General features: G+C 43.5%; 1 protein-coding gene across 1 annotated transcript in view; it reads left to right on the top strand.

Annotated features, from left to right (window-relative positions):
- The first annotated feature begins 7,857 nt into the window (after window positions 1-7,857).
- dctd (dCMP deaminase) overlaps window positions 7,858-21,948 on the top strand; it is a 56,400-nt gene continuing 42,309 nt past the window's right edge. The window contains exons 1-3 of the mRNA XM_078561837.1: window positions 7,858-8,153; window positions 13,108-13,216; window positions 15,644-15,779. Of these exons, the coding sequence (XP_078417963.1) occupies window positions 8,071-8,153; window positions 13,108-13,216; window positions 15,644-15,779 (328 nt within the window). The 5' untranslated portion in view covers window positions 7,858-8,070. The remainder of the gene's footprint in view (window positions 8,154-13,107; window positions 13,217-15,643; window positions 15,780-21,948) is intronic.

Genomic DNA, 21,948 nt, shown 5'->3' with positions numbered 1-21,948 from the left:
ATTAACTCTGTTTCTCTATCCACAGATGCTATCAGACCTGCTGAGTTTTTCCGGCACTTTCTGTCTTTATTTCAGATTTCCAGAATCCGCAGTATTTTGCTTTTATGTCCTGGTCCAATATGCGTGAAGACAATTATATATTTGCTGCATATGCCCCTGATTGAACCTGGAGCCATTTACTGCCTGTTCAGCTTAGGTAGCCACGGAGTAAATTCAATGAGCCATTTTCTGATTTATTTTAAGAAAACAATGCATTGGTAAAGAATTGTTGATTCACTACCTAATCATCAACAAGCTTGTCATCAAATTCTATAAACAGAAAAACCTGTTTCTGTTTACGGAGTGCCAAAAGATCTTGGAATCAAGTCACCAAGCTCATTGACATTGTTTGAGACAGACATTTCTCTGGATTTTTATTTTTGGCTTCATGCAGACATCCACATGCTTACAAATTCGAGGCTTCTTAACAAATCTTTCTTATCCATTCAAAACGTGTGCCAAAGCATCACTAACATGATAGTAAAGGGTTTTTTTTTTGTGTTCCAAGGACAAATTCAACCTTTCAACAAAGGAGTCAGTGTTACCAAATGTAAATAATTCAAACCAATGATGGAGCACCACCTGGTGGCTTCCAGAAGGCTGTCACTCATGATTAAGTGTCACAGTTTGCTGCTAATTTCGAGTAGCTTTAAATCTGATGATTTGAGTCAGTATTAAATTTCAATTCCACTGTTATTTATATTGTTCAATTTGTATTATTGGATCGTTTGAATTTTTGCCTCAGAACAGGAATAGACTAGTTCATTCAGAATATTCAGCTTCAAATTAAAAATGTTTATCTTCTCCCCAGAATGCTTTATTATTACATGAATGACACCTGGAACATAGAAGCATTCACATATAATTGAATTAAACGATAAAAATCTCAAAACAATAAGTCCTAATTGTGATCAGCTGCCTCCCCATGTATTTTTAAAATTAATTCTAAGTATGCGCTACCAAGGCTGAAATTTATTGCCTATCCCCGATTACCCTTGTGAAGCTGGTGTTTAGTGAGTTATTTTCTTAAAGTGCTGCAGCCTGTGTGGCAAACATTCTCCCAGAGTGCTGTTAGCTAGAGAGTTCCAGGGTTTAGACCCAGCTTAGATAAAGCTCTCTGGCCACAGGAGAGGTGCCAGAGGACTGGACGACATCGAATGTGTTACCATTATTCAAGAAGGGTAACAGGGATAAACCAGGTAATTACAGGCTGGTGAGTCTAACATCCGTGGTAGGGAAACTATTGGAAAAATATTCTGAGGGACAGGGTTAATTCACACTTGGAGAGGCAGGGATTAATCAGGGATAGTCAGCATGGCTTTGTCAGGGGGGAGATCATGTCTAACAAATTTGATTGAATTTTTCGAGGTCAGGAAGGTAAGAGTCCATGGGATTCAGGGCAATTTGGCAAATTGGATCCAAAATTGGCTTAGTGGCAGGAGGCAGAGGGTGATGGGCGAAGGTTATTTTTGCGATTGGAAGCCTGTGACAAGTGGTGTACCGCAGGGATCGGTGCTAGGACCCTCGCTATTTGTATTGTACATTAACGATTTGAATATAGGAGGTATGATCAGTAAGTTCGCAGATGACATGAAAATTGGTGGTGTCGTAAATAGTCAAGAGGAAAGCCTTAGATTACATGATGATATAGATGGGCTGGTAAGATGGGCAGAGCAGTGGTGAATGGAATTTAATCTTGAGAAGTGTGAGGTGGTGCATTTTGGGAGGACTGGCACGGCAGGGGAATACACAGTGAATGGTAGGACCCTAGGAAGTACAGGGATCAGAGGGACCTTGGTGTACATGTCCATGGATTCCTGAAGGCAGCAGCGCAGGTGGGAGGGGTGGTTGGGAGGTCATATGGGATATTTGCCTTTATTGGCCGAGGTGTAGAATATGGGAGCAGGGAGGTTATGTTGGAGCTGTATAAAACGCTAGTTGAGCCATGGCTAGAGTGCTGTGTGTAGTTCTGATCGTCGCACTGTGGGAAGGGTGTGATTGCGCTGGGGAGGGTGTAGAGGAGATCCACCAGAATGTTGCCTGGGCTGGAGCGTTTCAGCCGTGAAAAGAGACTGGATAGGCTAGGGTTGTTTTCCTTTGAGCAGAGGGGGGACCCGATAGAGATATACAAAATTATGAGAGGCATAGATAGGGTCGATAGGAAGAAACCTTTCCCCTTAGCAGAGGTGTCAATAACCAGGGGGCATAGATTTAAGGTAAGGAGCAGAAGGTTTAGAGGGGATTTGAGGAAAACTTTTTTCACCCAGAGGGTGGTTGGAATCTGGAACACACTGCCTGAGAGGGTAGTAGAGGCAGAAACCCTCACAACATTTAAGAAGTATTTAGATGAGCATTTGAAACACCATAGCATATGGGCTACGGGCCAAGGGCTGGAAAATGGGATTAGAATAGATAGGTGCTTGGTGGCCGGCATGGACACGATGGACTGAAGGGCCTGTTTCTGTGCTGTATAACTCTATGACTCTATGATAACGGTGGTGTATGTCTGAGAGATGGGGTGTGATTCGAAGAGGAACTTGAAGGCGTTCCCTTGCTTTTGCAGCCCTTGACTTTCAAGGTGGTATAGGTCATGGGCTTGGTAACTGATGTCTGCAAATTGGTAACTTGTCATTATTTGTGGTAGATAGAATTACTGGAGAAAGTGTTTCACCACACATAAAATGCACAACGACATGGCAAGTGAAATTTAATGCTGAGAAGTGATAAAATGATACTTTCTTGTAGGAAAATTGAGAGGGGGTAATGTTAACTCAGTGATATAATTTTAAAGGGGGTGCAGGAACAGAAGGACCTGCACGTATATAAATCTTTCAATGTGGCTGGACAAGTTGAAAAGGCTGTTTAAAAAATGGAATCTTTGGTTTTAAAAGCAATGAAGTTATGCCAAACTATTAGAAAACACTGGTGAGGTCTCAGCTGGAGGATCGAGTTCACTTCTGGGCACCCACTTTGGGAAGGATGGCAAGCACTTTGAGAAGGTGCAGCACAGATTTATTTGAATGGTACAAGGAATGAGGGACTTCACTTAAATGGCAGGCTGGTTAAACTTGCGCTGTTCTCCGTAAATCAGAGAAGATTAACAGGAAAATTGATGGAAGTGTTCAAAATCATGATTGATTTTGTTAGAGTACAGAAGGAGAAACTGCTTCCAGTGGCAGAAGAGTTGATAACCAGGGGATGCAGATTTAAGACAGAAGAATTAAGGGTGGCATGAGAAAAGATATTAAGCAGTAGATTGTGATCTGGGATGAGGTGCCTGAAAAGGTGGTGGAAGCAGCCACAATAATAACTTTCAAAAGTGGTAAATACTTGAAGTGGAAACAAGTTGCAGAGCTATGAGGAAAGAGAAGGGGAATGGAACTAATTGGATCACTCTACCAAAGAACCAGTGCTGCCATGAGGGGCCAAATGGCCTCCTTCAGTGTTGTGTGATTCTATGAATCTATGTATGGTGATTACCAGGATTTGTAGAACCTCTTGATCGTAGAATAAGAAAATACCTCAAGCAAGGGTCCCTGTGTTATTTCTAATGGACAGTTTAGCACAGAAAATTCCTTTTTGTACAATAGATTGAAACCTTACCATGTGATACGAGATAAAAACAGAAAATGCTGAAAACACCCAGCAGGGCTAACAGCATCTGTGGAGAGAGAAAGACAGAGTTAACCTTTCAGGTCATTTGATGAATGGTCATCGATTCTGAAACATTGGGCTGGATTTTACAAAGTGCTGGGCTGCTGAAATGGTAGTCGTGATAGTGAAAGCTTATATGTGTGTGTAATCTAAAGATGACTCTTGAAGATTTCAAGTGATGGGGCTATGACGATTTCCTTTGGCAGCTTGTTTTAATGTGGGATTGTCCTTGGGAAGAAACGTTGATACACTGTCTTGTAATTTGTGTGAATGGCTACCTTGTGTTTGTCATTGCCAGAGGGCACCAGGTACTTGTTTCTGTCAATTCCCACCAGTCCCATTCCATATTTTATAAAAGTTGGTCAGTCTATTTTTTTTCTCTCCATCCTTTGCTGTAGTGATTCCCATTCCAAATCTTTGATCAAGGATGTGACACTGGTGTATTTCAGAATCAGGCAGCACATCTTTGGATTGCTTCAATTTTATTTATATCTCTCGCCATGTGAGGATCCCACACACAACTTGCAGACCTGAGGAATGGACAAACGAACGTTTGGTAAGCCATAACACTGATATTTTTGTTACAATACCAAAGATTTCAGCCCAGAAATCCAAGAACCCTGTTTGCTTTGGATGTTATTGGCTGAATGTGGAATCCCCATTGAAGATTGTTTTTACGATGGACTCCCAGGTATGGTTGTGCATCTAGATGACGGAGAATTTGATTACAGAACTTAAAGTTATCTGTTGGTGGATCCTTTTTCTTGGTGATATACATGACATCCCATTTTTTGGCATTGAATGCCATCTGCCATTGTTTGCAATTCCAGAAGATCACCTTGTAGTTAATTGACATGATCTTGAGTTTTCCCTGTTGTGTAAATGATATTTTTGTAGTAGACCATATGAAATGAATAATGTCTCTGGTGTTTTTATAAAATATATTTTAAGGTTGCAGACAATGCTGGTAAGGCTGCATTTATTGCTCCTGTGATAGTATTTGGTAGCAAATTTCAGGATTTGGCAGGGACAATTTCAAAGTTTGTAAATGATACAAAACTTGGAAGCATTGTAAACTGTGAGGAGGAGGATAGTGTAGAGCTTCAAAAGGACATAGGCAAGTTGGTGAAGTGGGCAGATAGGTGGCAGATGAAGTTCAATGCAGAGAAGTGTGAGGCAATTCATTTTGGTAGGAAGAACATTGAGAGACAATATAAAATAAAGGGTACAACTCTAAAAGGTGTGCAAGAGCAGAGGGACCTGGGTGTATATATAAATAAGTCATTAAAGGTGGAGAGAACAGTTAATAAAACATACAGTATCCTATTACTTATTAATAGGGGCATAGAATACAAGAACAAAGAGGTTATGCTGAACTTGTACAGGACACTAGTTAGGCCTCGGCTGGAGTATTTTGTATAGTTCTGGGTGCTACACTTTAGGAAGGATGTAAATGCATTGGAGAGAGTGCAGAAGTTTACAAAAATGGTCTAAGGGATGAGAAACTTCAGTTATGAAGATAGATTGGAGAAACTGGGACTGTTCTCCTTGGAGAGGAGCAAGCTAAGAGGAGATTTGATAGAGGCGTTCAAAACCATGGGGAGGGCTGGACAGAGTAGATAGGGAGAAATTGTTCCTGCTTGTAAAGTGATCGAAATGAGAGGGCACAGATTAAAGTGATTTTCAAAAGAAGCAAATGTGATGTGAGGAAAAACGTTTTCACACAGCGAGTAGTTAGGCTCTGGAACGCACTGCCTGGAAGTGTGGTGGAGGCAGATTCAATCGAGGCATTCAAGAGGGCATTAGATGATTATTTAAATAGAAACAATGTGCAGAGTTATGGGGAAAAGGCAGGAGAATGTCACTGAGCCATAATGCTAATTCGGAGAGCCGGTGCAGACATGATGGGCCAAATGGCCTCCTTTTGCACTGTAACAATACAGTGATTCTATGTATTTGCCCACTATTTCTCAATTTCTTTATGGCAATTTCTGCTTTTCTCCTCAATAACTCTCTATAAAGCTTTCGTGACTGTCCAAGACTTGAACACTACTCCCACATTTGGAGAGGCAGCTTTAGTGTCACTGTCACAATCTTGGAAGGATGCAAGAAAATATCAATGCCAGTCAATCCCTCTCTCAGTTCAAAGCTTTGCCCCTTTTCACTCACTTTCCATGCTAACTTTTCTTCTTTCCCTCCTTTTAACTTCATCATCTATGAACCTTTCAACTTGTTCCTTCTAGAGTCTGCTCTCCTGGTTGTGCAGAAATTTAAATGCATCATATGAGTCCTCTTGGAAGATAATCTCTGGAACTCAAAGACTGTGGAACCTGCTACCACAGATTATCAATGCAGACTTGTCACATAAATCACACCAGGATCCCAACACAGATAATAACCTTAAACATAGAAAATAGGAGCAGGAGTCGGTTATTCGGCCCTTTGAGCCTGCCCGGCATTCAATATGATCATGGCTGATTCTCTATCTCAACACCACACTCCTCTCTCTCCACACCCCTTGACACCTTTAGAGTCCAGGAATCTATCTATTTCTTTAAATATATTCAGTGACTTGGCCTCCACAGCCCTCTGCGGTAGAGAATTCCACAGGTTCACCTCCCTCAGAGTGAAAAGTTTCTCCTCATCTCAGTCCTAAGTGGCCTACCCTGTATCCTGAGACTGTGACCCCTTGTTCTAGACCCCCCCTGGCCAGAGGAAACATCATCCCTGCATCCGGTCTGTCCATCCCTGTCAGAATTTTATATGTTTCAATGAGATCCCCTCTCATTCTTCTAAACTCCAGTGAATATAGGCCTAGTTGACTTAATCTCTCCTCATATGACAATCCTGCCATCCCAGGAATCAGTCTGGTGAACCTTCGCTGCACTCCCCCTATGACAAGTATATCCTTTCTTAGGTAAGGAGACCAAAACTGAACACAATACTCCAGAAGAGGTCTCACCGAGGCCCTGTACAGCTGCAGTAAGACATCCTTGCTCCTGTACTCAAGTCCTCTCACCATTTGCCCTCTTAACTGCTTGCTGTACCTGCATGCTTGCTTTCAGTGATTGGTGTACAAGGACATCCAGGTCCCTTTGTACATCAACATTTCCCAACCTATCACTATTTAAATAATATTCTGCCATTCTGTTTTTCCTGCCAAAGAGAATTAATTAACACTTATCCATGTTATGCTGCATCTGTCATGCATTTGCCCACTCACTCAACTCGCCTAGATCATCTTGAAGCCTCTTACCATCCTCCTGACCACTCACATTCCCACCAAACTTGGAAATATTACATTACATTCCCTCATCCAAATCATTGATATATACTGTGAATAGCTGTGGCCCAAGCACTGATCCCTGCAGTGCCCCGCAACCCCACCCCCCTTAAACCAGCTTATATTTCACCCCTTTCCTATTTTTACTTAGTTCTGTCGAAGGGTCATGCGGACTCGAAATGTCAACTGTGCTCTTCTCCGCAGATACTGCCAGACCTGCTGATTTTTTCCAGGTATTTCTGTTTTGGATTTCCAGCATCCGCAGTTTTTTGTTTTTATCCTCACTAGTCACTGCCTGCCACTCCAAAAAGACCCATTTATCCCTATTCTATTTCCTGTCCCCTAACCAATCCTCAATCCATGCCAGTAAATTACCCCCATCCCCATCCTTTGCTTCAAATGCAAATGTCTGACCCGACCCCTGAGCAAGCCGCTCTGGCCCCGCCCCCTGAGCGTGCAGTTCCGACTCCTCCCCCCCCCCCCCCCCCCAGCGAGCCTCTCTGACCACGCCCCTGAGCAAGCCGCTCTGGCCCTGCCCCCTGAGCGAGCAGCTCCGACTCCACTCTCTGAGCGAGCCGTTCTGACCCCGCCCCTGAGCGAGCCGCTCCGACTCCTCCGCCTGAGAGATCCTCTCTGACCTCGACCGCTGACCGATCCGATCTGGCGCCGCCCCGCTGATCGGACCACTGGGTGATGCTTCTCCGACCCCGCCCCCCTAATCGATCCTCTCTGACCCTGCCCCCGTGAGCGAGCTCCTCTGACCCCGTCCCCCTAAACGAGCCGATCTGACCCCGCCCCCTGAGCGTGTCTCTCTCGCCCCGCCCCATGACCGTGTCGCTCTCGCTCCGCCCCCTGAGCGTGACGCTCTTGCTCCGCCCCCTGACAGTGACGAGTCAAACGCGACAAAAAAAGGGGAAAATAACTGATTGATTCCAGAAGAAAATCGCAATCGAATAAATCGAAAAATCTCGAGTGCGTGAAGGTGAAGAAGCCTACAGCAAGAGACTTGGGCAATTCACAGGGAGAAAAGCCTTCCTACAATCTGTGTAAAGTGAGAGAGAGACGAAACGCAGAGGGACAGAGAAAGCCTCGTGATGCTTGGTTCTGATTCTGTGGAGAAGGGAACATCCAGTGAAATCCCTAAGGAGAAAGATCCCAGTCTGCGCACACATCCCTGGTAAGTTATTATTAACATGCAGACATTTCCTGTAACTACAGTAAATTTCAGGTAATATAATTATAACAAGCTAAACTAGGCGATTCTTATCATGACAGTGAACTACTAATATACAGTGAACTAGTAATATACCTGCAGTAATAAACTGCAAATCATGCTTAGAAGGAAGGTAAACTACAGTTAATCTTCTCAGACAGTCCCAGAGGATCAAAGATGACTTGCTTCCACTCTGGTTGGATGGGTTCTGAGATGGCTGATAAATCCCAACGTGTGATCTCCAGGCTTTGCCACATGCAAACCAGGTAGTGCTTGGAGAGTTGGATAGACAAATTGTCTGGAGGTTTGTCCGCTCTCTCCGGTGCCTTGACTTCACCTCTGTGTCCCATTGAGCTTGGGGCCTTCGTGAATAAACCATCTCCATTTTGATCAGTCACAAGCCAGGGACTCCCATGAGTCAGTGGGGATACTTGATCTCTTCAGGGATGCTTTGAAGAATTCAATGGCAGTAAAACCATCCTGGGCTAGGGACAGTCATCAACAATATGCTCCTCTTCCATTTTGAACCCCCCAGTGGCCGAGACCTGAGGCAGCCGCAGAGATGTGCAAGTGCTGAGGCGGGCTAGTTAAAAGGTCCACCTTGGTTCTCTGGCACTTCAGCCCAACTCTATTAAAGACTGTTAGGCCCTCTCATTCCTCACACCGCCTCACCGATACCGTATGCTGCCTCCATGCCTCACCTTACTCCCAATGCCCCCTCCATGTTCCCTTATTTCCCCATGCCCTCCATGTATCTTCCATAACTATTCACTCAGTATTCACTATGGGCAGACCTCAGGATGAAAACATATTAAGCTTATGGCAATCTAATAGAGCTGTCACTCATACACATTTCATACAGAAAAGAACTCTCATTCATAAAACCCATTCAAAAGATGTAAATCCCTTCAAATGGTCAATCAGTTGTAAAAATAAGCAAATATCTATTTCACTTACCTCATCAAAGACAGATAATTCTTTAATAACCTCTTAAAACTGTCAATCTAAATGTCTATATGGCCACCTGCTGAATAAGTAGTTGTAGACCTTTTTGAAATTCAGCCAAGCATTCATGACGTGCTCAGCTATAATACAAACTGTAGGAAATCTAAACAATGGAGTTTATTGAAATTGCAAAAACAGATAGCTAATGGTTTTTTCTAAGCTACACCAGATGGCATGTCAATCAATGCACTCCAGCAGCAGGTGTCTTTTTTTCCCCTATGTGAAATCTGCATCATATTTCCCTTTTTATAAGCATGACATTTAAAGTTTTAAACCGTCTAACTATCCTTCATGCACATTAGGTGGAGTATGTTTAAGAACATGCAGTCATGGAAACTTTTCAAATTTGAATGTGGCTCATACTGATGCCATAAAAAAATACATTCATAGAAGCCAAATATTGAATGCAGGTCTCAATAATAAATTCTTAAACATTGCTATAACACCAGAAAAATAACTATTTTTCTGATTTCCCTAAAATTAGGCTTTAATTTTTACATCTGTACATCACTTAGACCACCTGCAAAATATTATCTGACTTCGCCCCTAATCAGCCCATTTGTTGCTAGAACCCTCATTCATGCCCTTGTTACCTCTAGACTTGACTATTCCAGTGCACTCCTGGCTGGTCTCCCATATTCTATCCTGTGTAAACTTGAGGTCACCCAAAGCTCCACTGCCTGAGTCTTAACGCGCACCAAGTCCTGTTCCCTTATCATCCCTGTGCTCACTGACCCATGCTGGCTCCTGGTAAAGCAACATCTTGATTTTAATCAAAAACAGAAAATGCTTGAAAAACTCAGCAGGTCTAACAGCATCTGTGGAGAGAAAGACAGAGTTAACATTTTGAGTCTTTCTCTCCACAGATGCTGTTAGACCTGCTGAGTTTTTCAAGCATTTTCTGTTTTTGTTTCAGATTTCCAGCATCTGCAGTATTTTGCTTTTTATTTTGATTTTACTTTCTCACCCTTGTTTCGAAATCTCTCTATGGCTTTATCCCTTCCTATCTCTGTAATCTCCTCCAGCCACTCAAACCTCTGAAACGTCTCATCTTAAGTTAATTCTCATCTTAAGCATCCTCGATTTTAATTGCACCACCATTGGTAGCTGAACCTTCAGATGCTTTGACACTTGGCTCTGGAATTCCCTCCCTACATCTCTCTACCTCGCTTTCCTTCTTTAAGAACTACCTCTTTGACCAAGCTTTTGGTCACCTGACCTGATATCTCCTTATTTGACTCGGTGTTATTTTTCTTTATAATGCTCTCTGAGGTGCCTTGGGATGTTATGTTCTGTTAAAAGTGCTATACTAATATAAGTTCTTGTTTTTGTTGTTGTTTTTCCTTGAGCCAGTGTAAATGCAGGAAATTTTCTGTTACAGCTCTTTATCTTGGGAATGTAGCCATTGCAATAAGCCCAGATGGTTTTGAGGAAGGGATCGATAGGTGGCCAAAAAAGTCTTCGAGTCAATAGGAAACAAAGAGGCTATTCTGCCCATTGAGTCTCATGCTGGGAGCAAGGAAATTCAGACATACTGTATTTGCATGCATAACACACTTTCCCCAAGTGTCCCTAGGTATCAGGACACAGGAAATCCTACCTTAGTGGATGTCTGGCCGTGTTTTTGCCATGTCTAGAAACTGAGAATTGCAGGCACAAGGACAAGGAAAATCTCCCTAAAATTCAATATAAATGGGATGATTTGACTAACAGTTGTTATTAACTTGAAGGGGATGAAAGTGTATAAATGAATTTAAAACAAATTTTGCGAGACCTACTCAGCAGGTGAATCAGCATCTGAAAGAAGATTGGTTAACTAAATGAATTAATTCAAAAGCTTCCTCACTGTTATTGGTTCAAGCTCTGCAGGACTGCACCTGCATTCTAAACGTTCCTTTACCTTCCCACATACAGCTGAGCCAGCTCCGTATTTCCAATTTTTTTTTGTTTTACTTCTGATTCCTTCTAGACTTGGATCTACTCTGTCTTTGTAGAAACTAAAGGCGGCATTTTGTTAGTGGCGTGCCGATCCCGACGGCGTTCTGGAATTGTGCACCGCTTCACCTCTCTTTTTGTCGGTTTCCACATGATACTACTTAAAATTTAAAGTGCCATGGGGAGACACATGCGATCACGCAGGTGGGGTGATGCTTTTCAGTGGTGAGACCTGTCCTCAGCTGACAATGTAGCAGGTATGGGTGAGCTAAGAAAGAACCTCCTGGTCAAACAGTCCCTTCATCACGGCCACAACTTTCCTGCCCAACTCCATTGCCATGAACGTAAGAGTTGAGGGCACAAAGGGTAGCACGGGTGTTTTTCCAAATTAAATTTCACTTGCAAGTATTTCACATTACATATTTATTGAGACTAGCTTAATCAAAGAGATTAATGTGCTGGCACACCTCATGGTTGGCACAGATTGATGGTTACAGGGGAGTTTCTTGTGGAAGAAACAGTGTTGTGTTTTTTTTTTGTTTACCCTTTATTGAATGTTCATGTTAGTGTCCAGTGTTGTACTCCTTACTCTGTGGGTGTTGGCTGAACTTGCAGGCTCAGCTGGCCCTCCCTTCTATGCATTGCAAAGGACATTGTCTGAGAGCAGCCTCAGCAGGGATAATTGAATTGTTGTAGGTGGATGCAAAGCCCTGTAAGGACTCTGTCAACCAACACCCTGAGATGGACCCACATTTAGTCAATATTCACCCTGCCCTTTAGGCCCCTCAATTTCTTGACTGACTGTTCCCATCATACTTGGGATGCCAGGCCCTTCCCACTTTACTCTCCATGCCCCTGACCCCATCCTCTGTTCCCCCCTTGGGACCCTCTTTCACTTCTGTATGCCCCCGACCCGACCCTACACCACACCATACCCCCAAGCACCACTGACTCATTCTTGCCGGTCCGGAGCCTCTTTGCAACCTACCATTCTCCTGCTCCCCTCCCTTTTGCTACAGGGTTCAGCAAGAATACCGCTGACCTCAGACACAGCAGCACAAAGCCAATAGGTGCGCGCCGCCATTAAACGAACATCAAGCGAGTGTGATGAGATTCTCATGCACTGTTGACTTTATCTTGAAGATAGGGCTTCATTTTAAAAAGGTTTGACGCTAATGAGTATTCATGGCATGCAAATGTATCACAAGTACGAACCCACCACAGGACAGCGCGAGGCTCGATGCCCAAACACACCGCTGACTTTAATCTCTGCATCTCAACCTGCCATTGGGAAATTGAAATCTCTCGTTCTGTCTCATTCAGTCACCCCGCACACCATGTTTCTCACTCTTGCAGGGTCCATAAAATGCCCTCCACCAAGATTCATTACAGTGATCTACTCGAGCATGTCCTCTTGATTCCAAAGCCTATCGTACTCGTTACCACGGTATTATCTCGTTCTTATATTCCATTTGTGTTTTTTTTTTCCATCCCTTGTCTCTTCTACAAAGTACAAATTTTTGAAAGTGTTGAAGATTCAATGATCTTTAAATCAATCTGCTCATTGTGTACCAACACAATAACACATGAATAAAGTCTTGTGTGTAATCTGACAAAACCAGTCATATGCTGACAGCTGAAGTGAACAGACCCTACCTGAAATTTTAGATTCTATATTATTTTTCACTCTGCAGGTGTGCTTTGAATTTCCAGCATTTGTAGTTTTTTTGTGTGTTTTATCTCTGAATTGAGTAATTGACGGTTGTATTTTCACAGCTTTTACAGAGAATGCAGAACTTTAGGGCTGATTTTCAATCACTTGTCACTGCTCACCTGTGTAGAAGGAATCCCATGTGAGACTCCTTGTGATTTATGCACGTTTGTCACAATGACCCTTGTATTGAGCAATGCCAAATCAGATTAGAATAATGTTGCAAACAGTGCCTGCATGATGAGATTATGTTTCATTTTACTACAGGAGTGATGCAGTGCCATGCAAAAAACGGGAGGAGTATCTCGAGTGGTCAGAATATTTTATGGCAGTTGCTTTTCTATCAGCGCAGAGGAGCAAGGACCCAAACTCCCAGGTAAAAGTCAATGGGAATGGAGAACTTCAGCTCACAAGCAGGTGCTCAACATGCACACAATGTGCGATTCAGTCGCTCGCTCGTTTCATTGTCTTTGGGCAAGCTGTGAGCAATGATTATTTTTTCTTGAAATATTTACTCAATTCCCCTTTTGAAACATGCTATTGACTGCTGCCACCGCCCTTTCGGACACTAAATTCCAGAGCAATGACTATTTATTTTTGACAATGACTTACCCAGTCAGAGATTGTTGCCTAGGCACTTCATCCCTTGTCTCTGTCCACTCAACTCTCTTTCTCATTATCAGCACTATTATGCTCAGTGCTTCTCTGAACTTGCTTTTCTGGTTTCTTCAACACACCAAATGTGCTGTTCTCCGTGCATTTCCATCTGCTTGCATCCCGGTAATGTTCTGGGCTTTCTCCTAACACTTTTACTTTTGGCCGTGGCAGCGACAAGAGGCAGTTTCCCCAGGCAGACTATGATCCTATAAACCAAAATTGCACCCTTAACAGGCCATGAGTGGGATAGTGTATTACAGGACCTTTCTCTTTGCCCCTCTATCTCTCTTTTCTGTTTTTAAGATGCTCCTTAAAACCTACTGCTTTGACCAGGCTTTTAGCCATCTGCTCTAATATTGCCTTATGTGGCTCAGTGTCAAATGCTGCTTTATAATGCTCCTGTGAAGTGCCTGCGGATATTTATTTACATTAAAAGCACTAGATAAATAGAAGTTGTTGTTTAAATTATGGTAAAACACATCAGAGATCATGTGGAAAGTCCATCCTATTTACGATAATTGACACAAAAATCAGGGGCGGGGCGCAGTGGGGAATGAGGAGGCGGTGAGTTTACACAGTGAGTTGTTTTGATCTGGAATTTGGGTGGAAGCAGTCAATAGCATCTTTTAAAAGGGGAATTGAGTAACTATTTCAAGAAAAAAATTTTCAGGGTGTTGGGGAAAGAGTCAGGGTGTGGGACCAATGGCTAACTCTTTAAAAGAGCCAGCGCACTCGATGGGCTGAATGGCCTTGTTCTGTGTTCTATGATTCATATATCTACCCTTAAAGGGACTAAATGCCATTGCATTTGGGATAGAAATAGGCCAAATTTGCTTACAAGAAAAACAATTAGCCAGCAGCAAACAACAGGAAGATACCATTGATACTTGGAAAAGATAGTATCCATCCCGAAGAGTTTTTATACCCTTTCCTGGAATATATTTCTCAAACTATTTCAGTGTGACAAAGCTTTTAGGTAGACCTTCAACAATACAAACCTGTCTGTGAGTTATGTGATAGCTGTGGATTATGAAAAATTCAACAGTCAGTTCCAGAAACTGAAGTATTGACAAAAGTCTGCCCTATATATTTCAGTCCAAATGTCCTCTGGATAAAGTGATGTCAGTCAGCCACACTTTGAATGGGAAGGAGATGTTTGCATTCCATGCTAATGAACACATTGAGGAATGCTATAGAAATTCAGATTGTTGTTGTGCAGTGTTCTAAATGTACACTACAGCTTTACAAAAACGGTGATGAGTTGCCCAAACAGTTCCCTGTGGCGTCTGGCTATCAGGCATCCCCAAAGGCCTTGAGTCTCGCTCTTGTACTGACTCAGTTATGCCGAGTTTTAGTTTTGCGTGGCAGGTTTTGGCTGTTAGAACTTGGCCAGTTGGAAAGCTCTATGTTAAATGATCCTTCATTGAGTCCAGCAGTAAAGGAATGGAACTCTGAACTGGCCATCCCAGGCCCAATATTAAATAGGAAGGAGCATTCAAAATCCCACCAAGTTCAGATTATAATATAACTGGAGGGAGAATGAGGCATTGAGGGCATCCCTTAATTTTGTTTGTTCTGTAATTCTTTGTTTATAGCTCCATGGTACCCAAGCAACCAAAAACAAGTTTGATCAACACCAGTATATCGATAAAATGTTTGAGTTCAAATCAAAGTTTCAGTTCCAAAAGCCTGGCATTTTCAGCCTTGACACTGAAATTCAAAATTGTAATAATGCCCGTTTTACAAGTCACTGCAGCATATTCTGCAGAGTGATAATAAAATCAGGGGCAAGGTGAGGTGCCTTTTTTTTTGCACAGTGAGTTATGATCTGGAATACACTGTCTGAATTTGGAACTTCTGCCTTTCATTAGTGATACAGTAATGGCTGCTTTATTGTGCCTGGAAAGTTATGAATTGATGGTGCCAGTCGGAATTATTTTACTAGGGAATAAAATGTATGTTATTGCTACGGAAAAGGAAAGATTATTTTACTGAATGCTAATAAACACCCTGTTTACTCTAGCATTATAAATATCATTGTATAAGTAGACTGGGTTATAGTGCATGTGAAATGTGAGGCCAAGTTATATCGACAAAGCTCTGTTATACTGTGAATGATGGTGATCAATATTTGATCCGAATGCAGGTTGGCGCTTGTATCGTGAACCCTGAAAACAAGATAGTTGGCATAGGGTACAATGGGATGCCAAATGGATGCAGCGATGATCTTTTACCGTGGGCAAGAACTGCCTCAAATAAACTGGACACGAAATACTTGTATGGTAAGAATTGTGAAGACTAAAGAGATTATCTGGAGCTGTTCATTCTTCATAGTATGGTTCCACTGAATAATTCAAAATAATGGCGAGGGTTGAAGAAGGGTGGGCTTGTACTGGTGAAGAATTGGGGTTGGCAAAATACTGAGGGGTTTGACTAATCTAAATCTGATTCTGTTGTCCTGAAGCCAAATGGTGTTCAAGGGTCTCGGGTCCTTACTGGGAAAGACCATATGGCAGCAAAGGGGCGGATTTTCTTTACCTAGGCGGGTAGCTTGAGTCAGGAAATTTCCTAATTTGCTGGATCCACCCCAGTAAAAAGTGCCCTGTTACGTGTGGTTTTTGCTCAGGGAGGGGTGTAAGATAGGGATGGGTGAGTGCCAAGGAGAGCTGGTTAGAAGGCCTTGGTTCTCTAGGACTTTGTCCCAATTATTTCGGAAGCTGTTAGGCCCTCTAGCTCTTATCCCTGATCCTTCCCGCATGGCCTCTCATACCCTCCATACCAGCTCAATGCTAACTCATGCCCCCTCATAGTCCCCACGCCAATAGAATGCCAGTTCATGCTCCCAACCACCCCATGCCCCCCAAATAGTCCCCATTGCTACCTCCATAGCCACTCACCCAATATCCACCATGGGCAGACATTAGGAGCTTTGGAGATGGGTGGAAAAAAAACTTCTAACAACGTAAGCCCTTACTTATACAGACTTCATAGTGAAAAAGCTACCATTTATGAAATCCATACCAAGGTTTTAAATTTGCTGAAGTGGTTAATCTGTTATAAAAGCAAATTTTTATTCAGATCCTACATCAAAGACAGCTAATTCTTTACTAGAACCATAGAAAAGTTATTGCACAGAAAGAGACCATTCAGCCCATCGTGTCTCCGCCGGCCAAAAAAGAGAAAAAAAGAAATAGCCGCTCATTTTAATCCCACTTTCCAGCACCTGATCCGTAGCCTTGCAGGGTACAGCACTTCAGGTGCAGATCCAGGTACCTTTTAAATGAGTTGAGCGTTTCAGCCTCGGCCACCAACTTAGGCAGTGAATTCCAGCCACTCACTACCCTCTGGGTGCAAAGTTTTTCCTCGTGTCCCCTCTAATCCTTCTACCAATCACCTTAAACCTATACCCCTAGGGGTAACCTAGATAGTAACTGCCGATAATCTATCGGGGGGGTGGGGAAGTGGCATGTCTAAATCCAATATTGTCCTCAGCTATCCTTCATGCTCAAGCGCTTTACAGCAATGTTCCCTGGATAGCGATCAGGAGTGGGAGCTCTTGGGACCTTCCCAATCTATAGAGCCAAATACATGTGCTTTCAAGGATATTTTTCTATCTAAGTGAAAACATAACGACAACGGCAATTTGTATTTACATAGTGCCTTTAATATAATAAATAGTTCACAGGCACTTCACGGGGGCTAAATCAGACAAAAACTGGCATGGACCCAGAGAAGGAGGCATTAGGACAAGTGATCAAAAGCTTGATCAAAGAGCTAGTATTAGCGTCTTAAAGGAGGAGAGAGAAGTGTACAGTCGGAGAGGTTAAAGGGAGGAATTCTAGACCGTTGACCCTTGGCAGCTGAAACCGTGGCTGTAAGTCATGGGCTGAAGTTAGTTGGGTGCTCAAGAGTCCAACATTTTTTTCAACAAATTTTGATAAGAAAATACTGAATAGACTGAAAGGAAACTATGAAAAGCAAATACTAAATTTGACTAAAACTTTGGAACAGAAGACTAGACTAAAAGTAGAACTTAGTGCCCTCCAACAACCACAAATGAAATAAAAGTAAAAATCTGTAGACCAGAGACATGACCACTGCTAGAATTATTTCTAGGACCATGATTTGTTGCTGACTTGGAGAAGCATTAGAATCATAGGGCTGGATTTTCATCCTCGAGGCGGCTAGCAGGTGGCGGGAAAGTCACTATCTCGGCCCACCTTCGAAGAAAATGCCCACAAGGACAGGATTTCCATTGTGGTTGGAGGAGTAAGAGTCGGGTCAGCTGACCGAGGAAAAAGTTCTGGGGCAGCCGTAGTAGCCACTGGGTGTGGAGGCGGATTGTTTAAAAGGCTTGCCTCGGTGCTGTGGGATTACGTCCCAATTGGAATAAAAACAGAAACTCCTTCCAGATCTCACCCCTCACAATCACTCACGCCCCACGCACTCCCCATTCCCCATTCATGCCACCTCACATCCCCCCACCCACCCCCATGTCCCCTCATGCCTCCATGCCAAGCTATGCCCACCCCAAACAACCCAATGGCACCTGGGGACGGTGGGACCTGTACGAGGCAAACGGGTTGCACCTGAACCGGAATGAAACCGACATCCTTGCGGGGAGGTTTGCTAGTGCAAGGGTTTAAATAAACTTGGCAGGGGGATGGGATCCTGAAAGGATGTTCAGCAGGGGGTGATGCACAGCCAAAATTAGAAGAGAGAGCAAGTGAGTCTGGAAGGCATAGAAATTATAGGCCAGTTAAGGCACAAGGGAGTTTGGCAAGGTTGGATGGTATTTATTGTGACAAATAAGGCAGATGAGTTGAGGGCACAAATTAACACATGGAAGTATGATATCATTGCTGTCACAGAGACATGGTTGAGAGAGGGGCAGGATTGGCAGCTCAGTATTCCAGGATATAGGGTCTTCAGGCGAGACAGGGAAGGAGGTAAAAGAAGAGGAGAAAACCACAATATTGATCAAGGAATCAATTACAGCAGTAAGGAGGGATGACATCTTAGAAGGCTCCAAAAATGAAGCCATATCGGTAGAAGTTAAGGAGCAATCACATTGCTGGGAGTGTACTATAGGCGCCCAAACAGCCAGAGAGAATTAGAAGCGCAGACATGTAGGCAAATTTCAGAGAATAAGACGCTGGTTAGGCCACAGCTAGAGTATTGCGTTGCAGTTCTGGAATCCGCATTATAGGAAGGATGTGATTGCACTAGAGAGAGTGCAGAGGAGATTTACCAGAATGTTGCCTGGGCTGGGGAGTTTTAATTATGAGGAGAGATTGGATAGACTGGGGTTATTTTCCATGCAGCAGAGGAGATTGAGGGGGGACATGATTGAGATGTATAAAATTATGAGGAGCATAGATAGGGTAGACAGGAAGGAGCTTTTCCACTTGGTGGAGAGATCAATAACCAGGGGGCATAGATTTAAGGTAAGGGGCAGGAGGTTTAGAGGGGAAGTGAGGAAGAATTTTTTCACCCAGAGGGTAATGGGAATCTGGAACTCACTGCCTGAAAGGGTGATAGAGGCAGAAAACCTCATAACATTTAAGAAGTATTTGGATGTGCACTTGCGATGCCGTGGCATACAAGACTATGGGCCTAGTGCTGGAAAATGGGATGAGAATACTTAGGTAATTGTTTGACCGGCGCAGACTCAATGGGCTGAAGGGCCTTTCTCTGTGCTGTAGACCTCTATGACTCAAGCCCACATGCCAAGGCATGCCTCCCACCATCCCTTTGACCCTTCATGCCCCCCATGAAGGGGCCATGCGGCTATAGGACTTTCATGCTCATTTTAACCACGATACACTATAGAAGCAATGAACCCTATGGTAACAGTAGGATGTTTAAAAGAAAGCTTTAAAAGAGTTATTAATTGCCAACTTTCCACTTTCTTAAAAATGCTCCTTTTTACTAAAACCCAATAGAATTGTCAATCATCTAGACCCTTTAAAGTATCAATAGCAGGAACTGCAAGCACTTGAAACCTATTTATCTTGTGTAAATAAATATTGTGAAACTGACAGCATAGATCAGAGGGCAAGAACTGTCAATCAAGCAGTGTTTTCCCTGGGGCTCAGATGTTTTCGTATTCCAATGGACGTCTGGGCTCTCAGCCAAGAACACATAATGAGGCTTGGCGGAGAGCCGAGAAATCCATTAGCCTGTTGAAATACCTGAGCTCCCGGCAGCTGAGGGGGACAGTGGCATGAGGGGCCATAGGGGTTGTTTGGAGGGGCATATCTTGGCATGAGTGGCCATGGGGGTGGGTGGGGCCATACCTTAGTTTAAGGGGCATAAAGAGGACCTTTTGAACTTGCCTTTTAAAAGGTTCCCTCCTGCAGACTATGGTTCAGAACATTTCTAAGGTGCCATGAACCGTATTTCTTTGAAAAGCTGGCCCGATTCCATGCAAATTGTGAAGGACTAGGACATGGCTATCCCTGCAGTGGAGCCGGCTAGGTAAGGAGTGCTGGTTTGGGCCCCGAGCCCGCACCCTTAAAAGGCTCTACTGAAAATCAGAAGCCCCAGGAATAGACTCAGGAATCCCAGCGTTGGGGCTCAGTCGCCATTTTCACCCCTCCAAGGAGTATCCATGAAAATCTAGCCTTTGAGGGAACTGACACATCCCAACATTTTCCTCTTAACCCTACAACTTGATTCTCTTCAAGTGCATGCAAATACAAGTTTTTTTTCCCTCTCATTGAATGCAACAGAATATCTTTCCTTGGGATTTTATTTCTTTATCTCAAGGTTGCTTGTCCAGTACCAAAACCATTAGGTTACCATCACAGGCAGTAATCGGGTTACCTGTAGGTCATAGAGGTCTACAGCACAGAAAAAGGCCCTTTGGCCCATCGAGTCTGCGCTGGTCAAACAATTAGATAGTTATTCTAATCCTATTTTCCAGCACTAGGCCCATAGCCTTGTATGCCATGGCATCGCAAGTGCACACCCAAATACTTCTTAAGTGTTATGAGGGTGTCTGCCTCTACCACCCTTTCAGGCAGTGAGTTCCAGATTCCCACCACCCTCTGGGTGAAAAAATTCTTCCTCACTTCCCCTCTAAACCTCCTGCCCCTTACCTTAAATCTATGCCCCCTGGTTATTGATCTCTCCACCAAGTGGAAAAGTTCCTTCCTGTCTACCCTTTCTATGCTCTTCATAATTTTATACATCTCAATCATGTCCCCCCTCAATCTCCTCTGCTCCAGGGAAAATAACCCCAATCTATCCAATCTCTCCTCATAACTAAAACTCCCCAGCCCAGGCAACATCCTGGTAAATCTCCTCTGCACTCTCTCTAGTGCAATCACATCCTTCCTATAATGCGGATTCCAGAACTGCAACGCAATACTCTAGCTGTGGCCTAACCAGCGTCTTATATAGCATAACCTCCCTGCTCTTATATTCTATGCCTCGGCTAATAAAGGCAAGTATCCCATATGCCTTCTTAATCACCTTATCTACCTGTCTCACTACCTTAAGGGATCGGTGGGCATGTACACCAAGATCCCTCTGATCCTTGGTACTTCCCAGGGTCCTACCATTCATAGTGTACTCCCGGGCCTTGTTTGTCCTGCCCAAGTGCATCACCTCACAATTATCCGGATTACATTCCATTTGCCACTGATCAGCCCATCTGACCAGCCTGTCTATATCCTCCTGTAATCTAAGGCTATCCTCCTCACGATTTACCACCCCACCAATTTTCGTCTCATCCGCGAACTTACTGATCAACCCTCATACATTCAAGTCTAAATCATTTATATAAACCACAATCAGCAAGGGACTCAACACTGATCCCTGTGGAACCCCACTGGACACAGGCATCCAGTCACAAAAACACCCCTTGACTATCACTCTCTGCTTGCCGCCAGTTGACCAATTCTGGATCCAATCTGCCAAATTGCCTTGGATCCCATGGGCTCTTACCTTCGTTGTCAGTCTCCCATGCGGGACCTTATCAAAAGTCTTGCTGAAGTCCAAGTAGACTACGTCAAATGCATTGCCCTCATCTACACATCTGGTCACCTCTTCGAAAAATTCAATCAAATTGGTCAGGCATGACCTCCCCTTAACAAAACCATGCTGACTGTCCTTTATTAATCCCTATCTCTCCAAGTGTAGATTAATTCTGTCCCTCAGAATTGCTTCCAATAGTTTCCCCACCACTGAGGTTAGACTGACTGGCCTGTAGTTCCCTGGTTTATCCCTTCCTCCCTTCTTGAATAATGGTACCACATTGACTGTCCTCCAGTCCTCTGGCTCCTCTCCTGTGGCCAGCGAGGTATTGAAAATTATTGCCAGTGCCCCTGCTATCTCGTCCCTTGCCTCACTCAACAGCCTGGGATACATTTAATCCGGACCTGGAGATTTATCTACTTTTAAGCCTGCCAGACCACTTAGAACCTCCTCCCTTTCTATGCTAAT

This window comes from Cetorhinus maximus, chromosome 2, assembly GCF_964194155.1.
Source record: "Cetorhinus maximus chromosome 2, sCetMax3.hap1.1, whole genome shotgun sequence".
Classification (NCBI taxonomy): domain Eukaryota; kingdom Metazoa; phylum Chordata; class Chondrichthyes; order Lamniformes; family Cetorhinidae; genus Cetorhinus; species Cetorhinus maximus.
The sequence above is the reverse complement of the archived record's forward strand: the minus strand, read 5'-3'. Positions and strand labels throughout refer to the sequence as shown.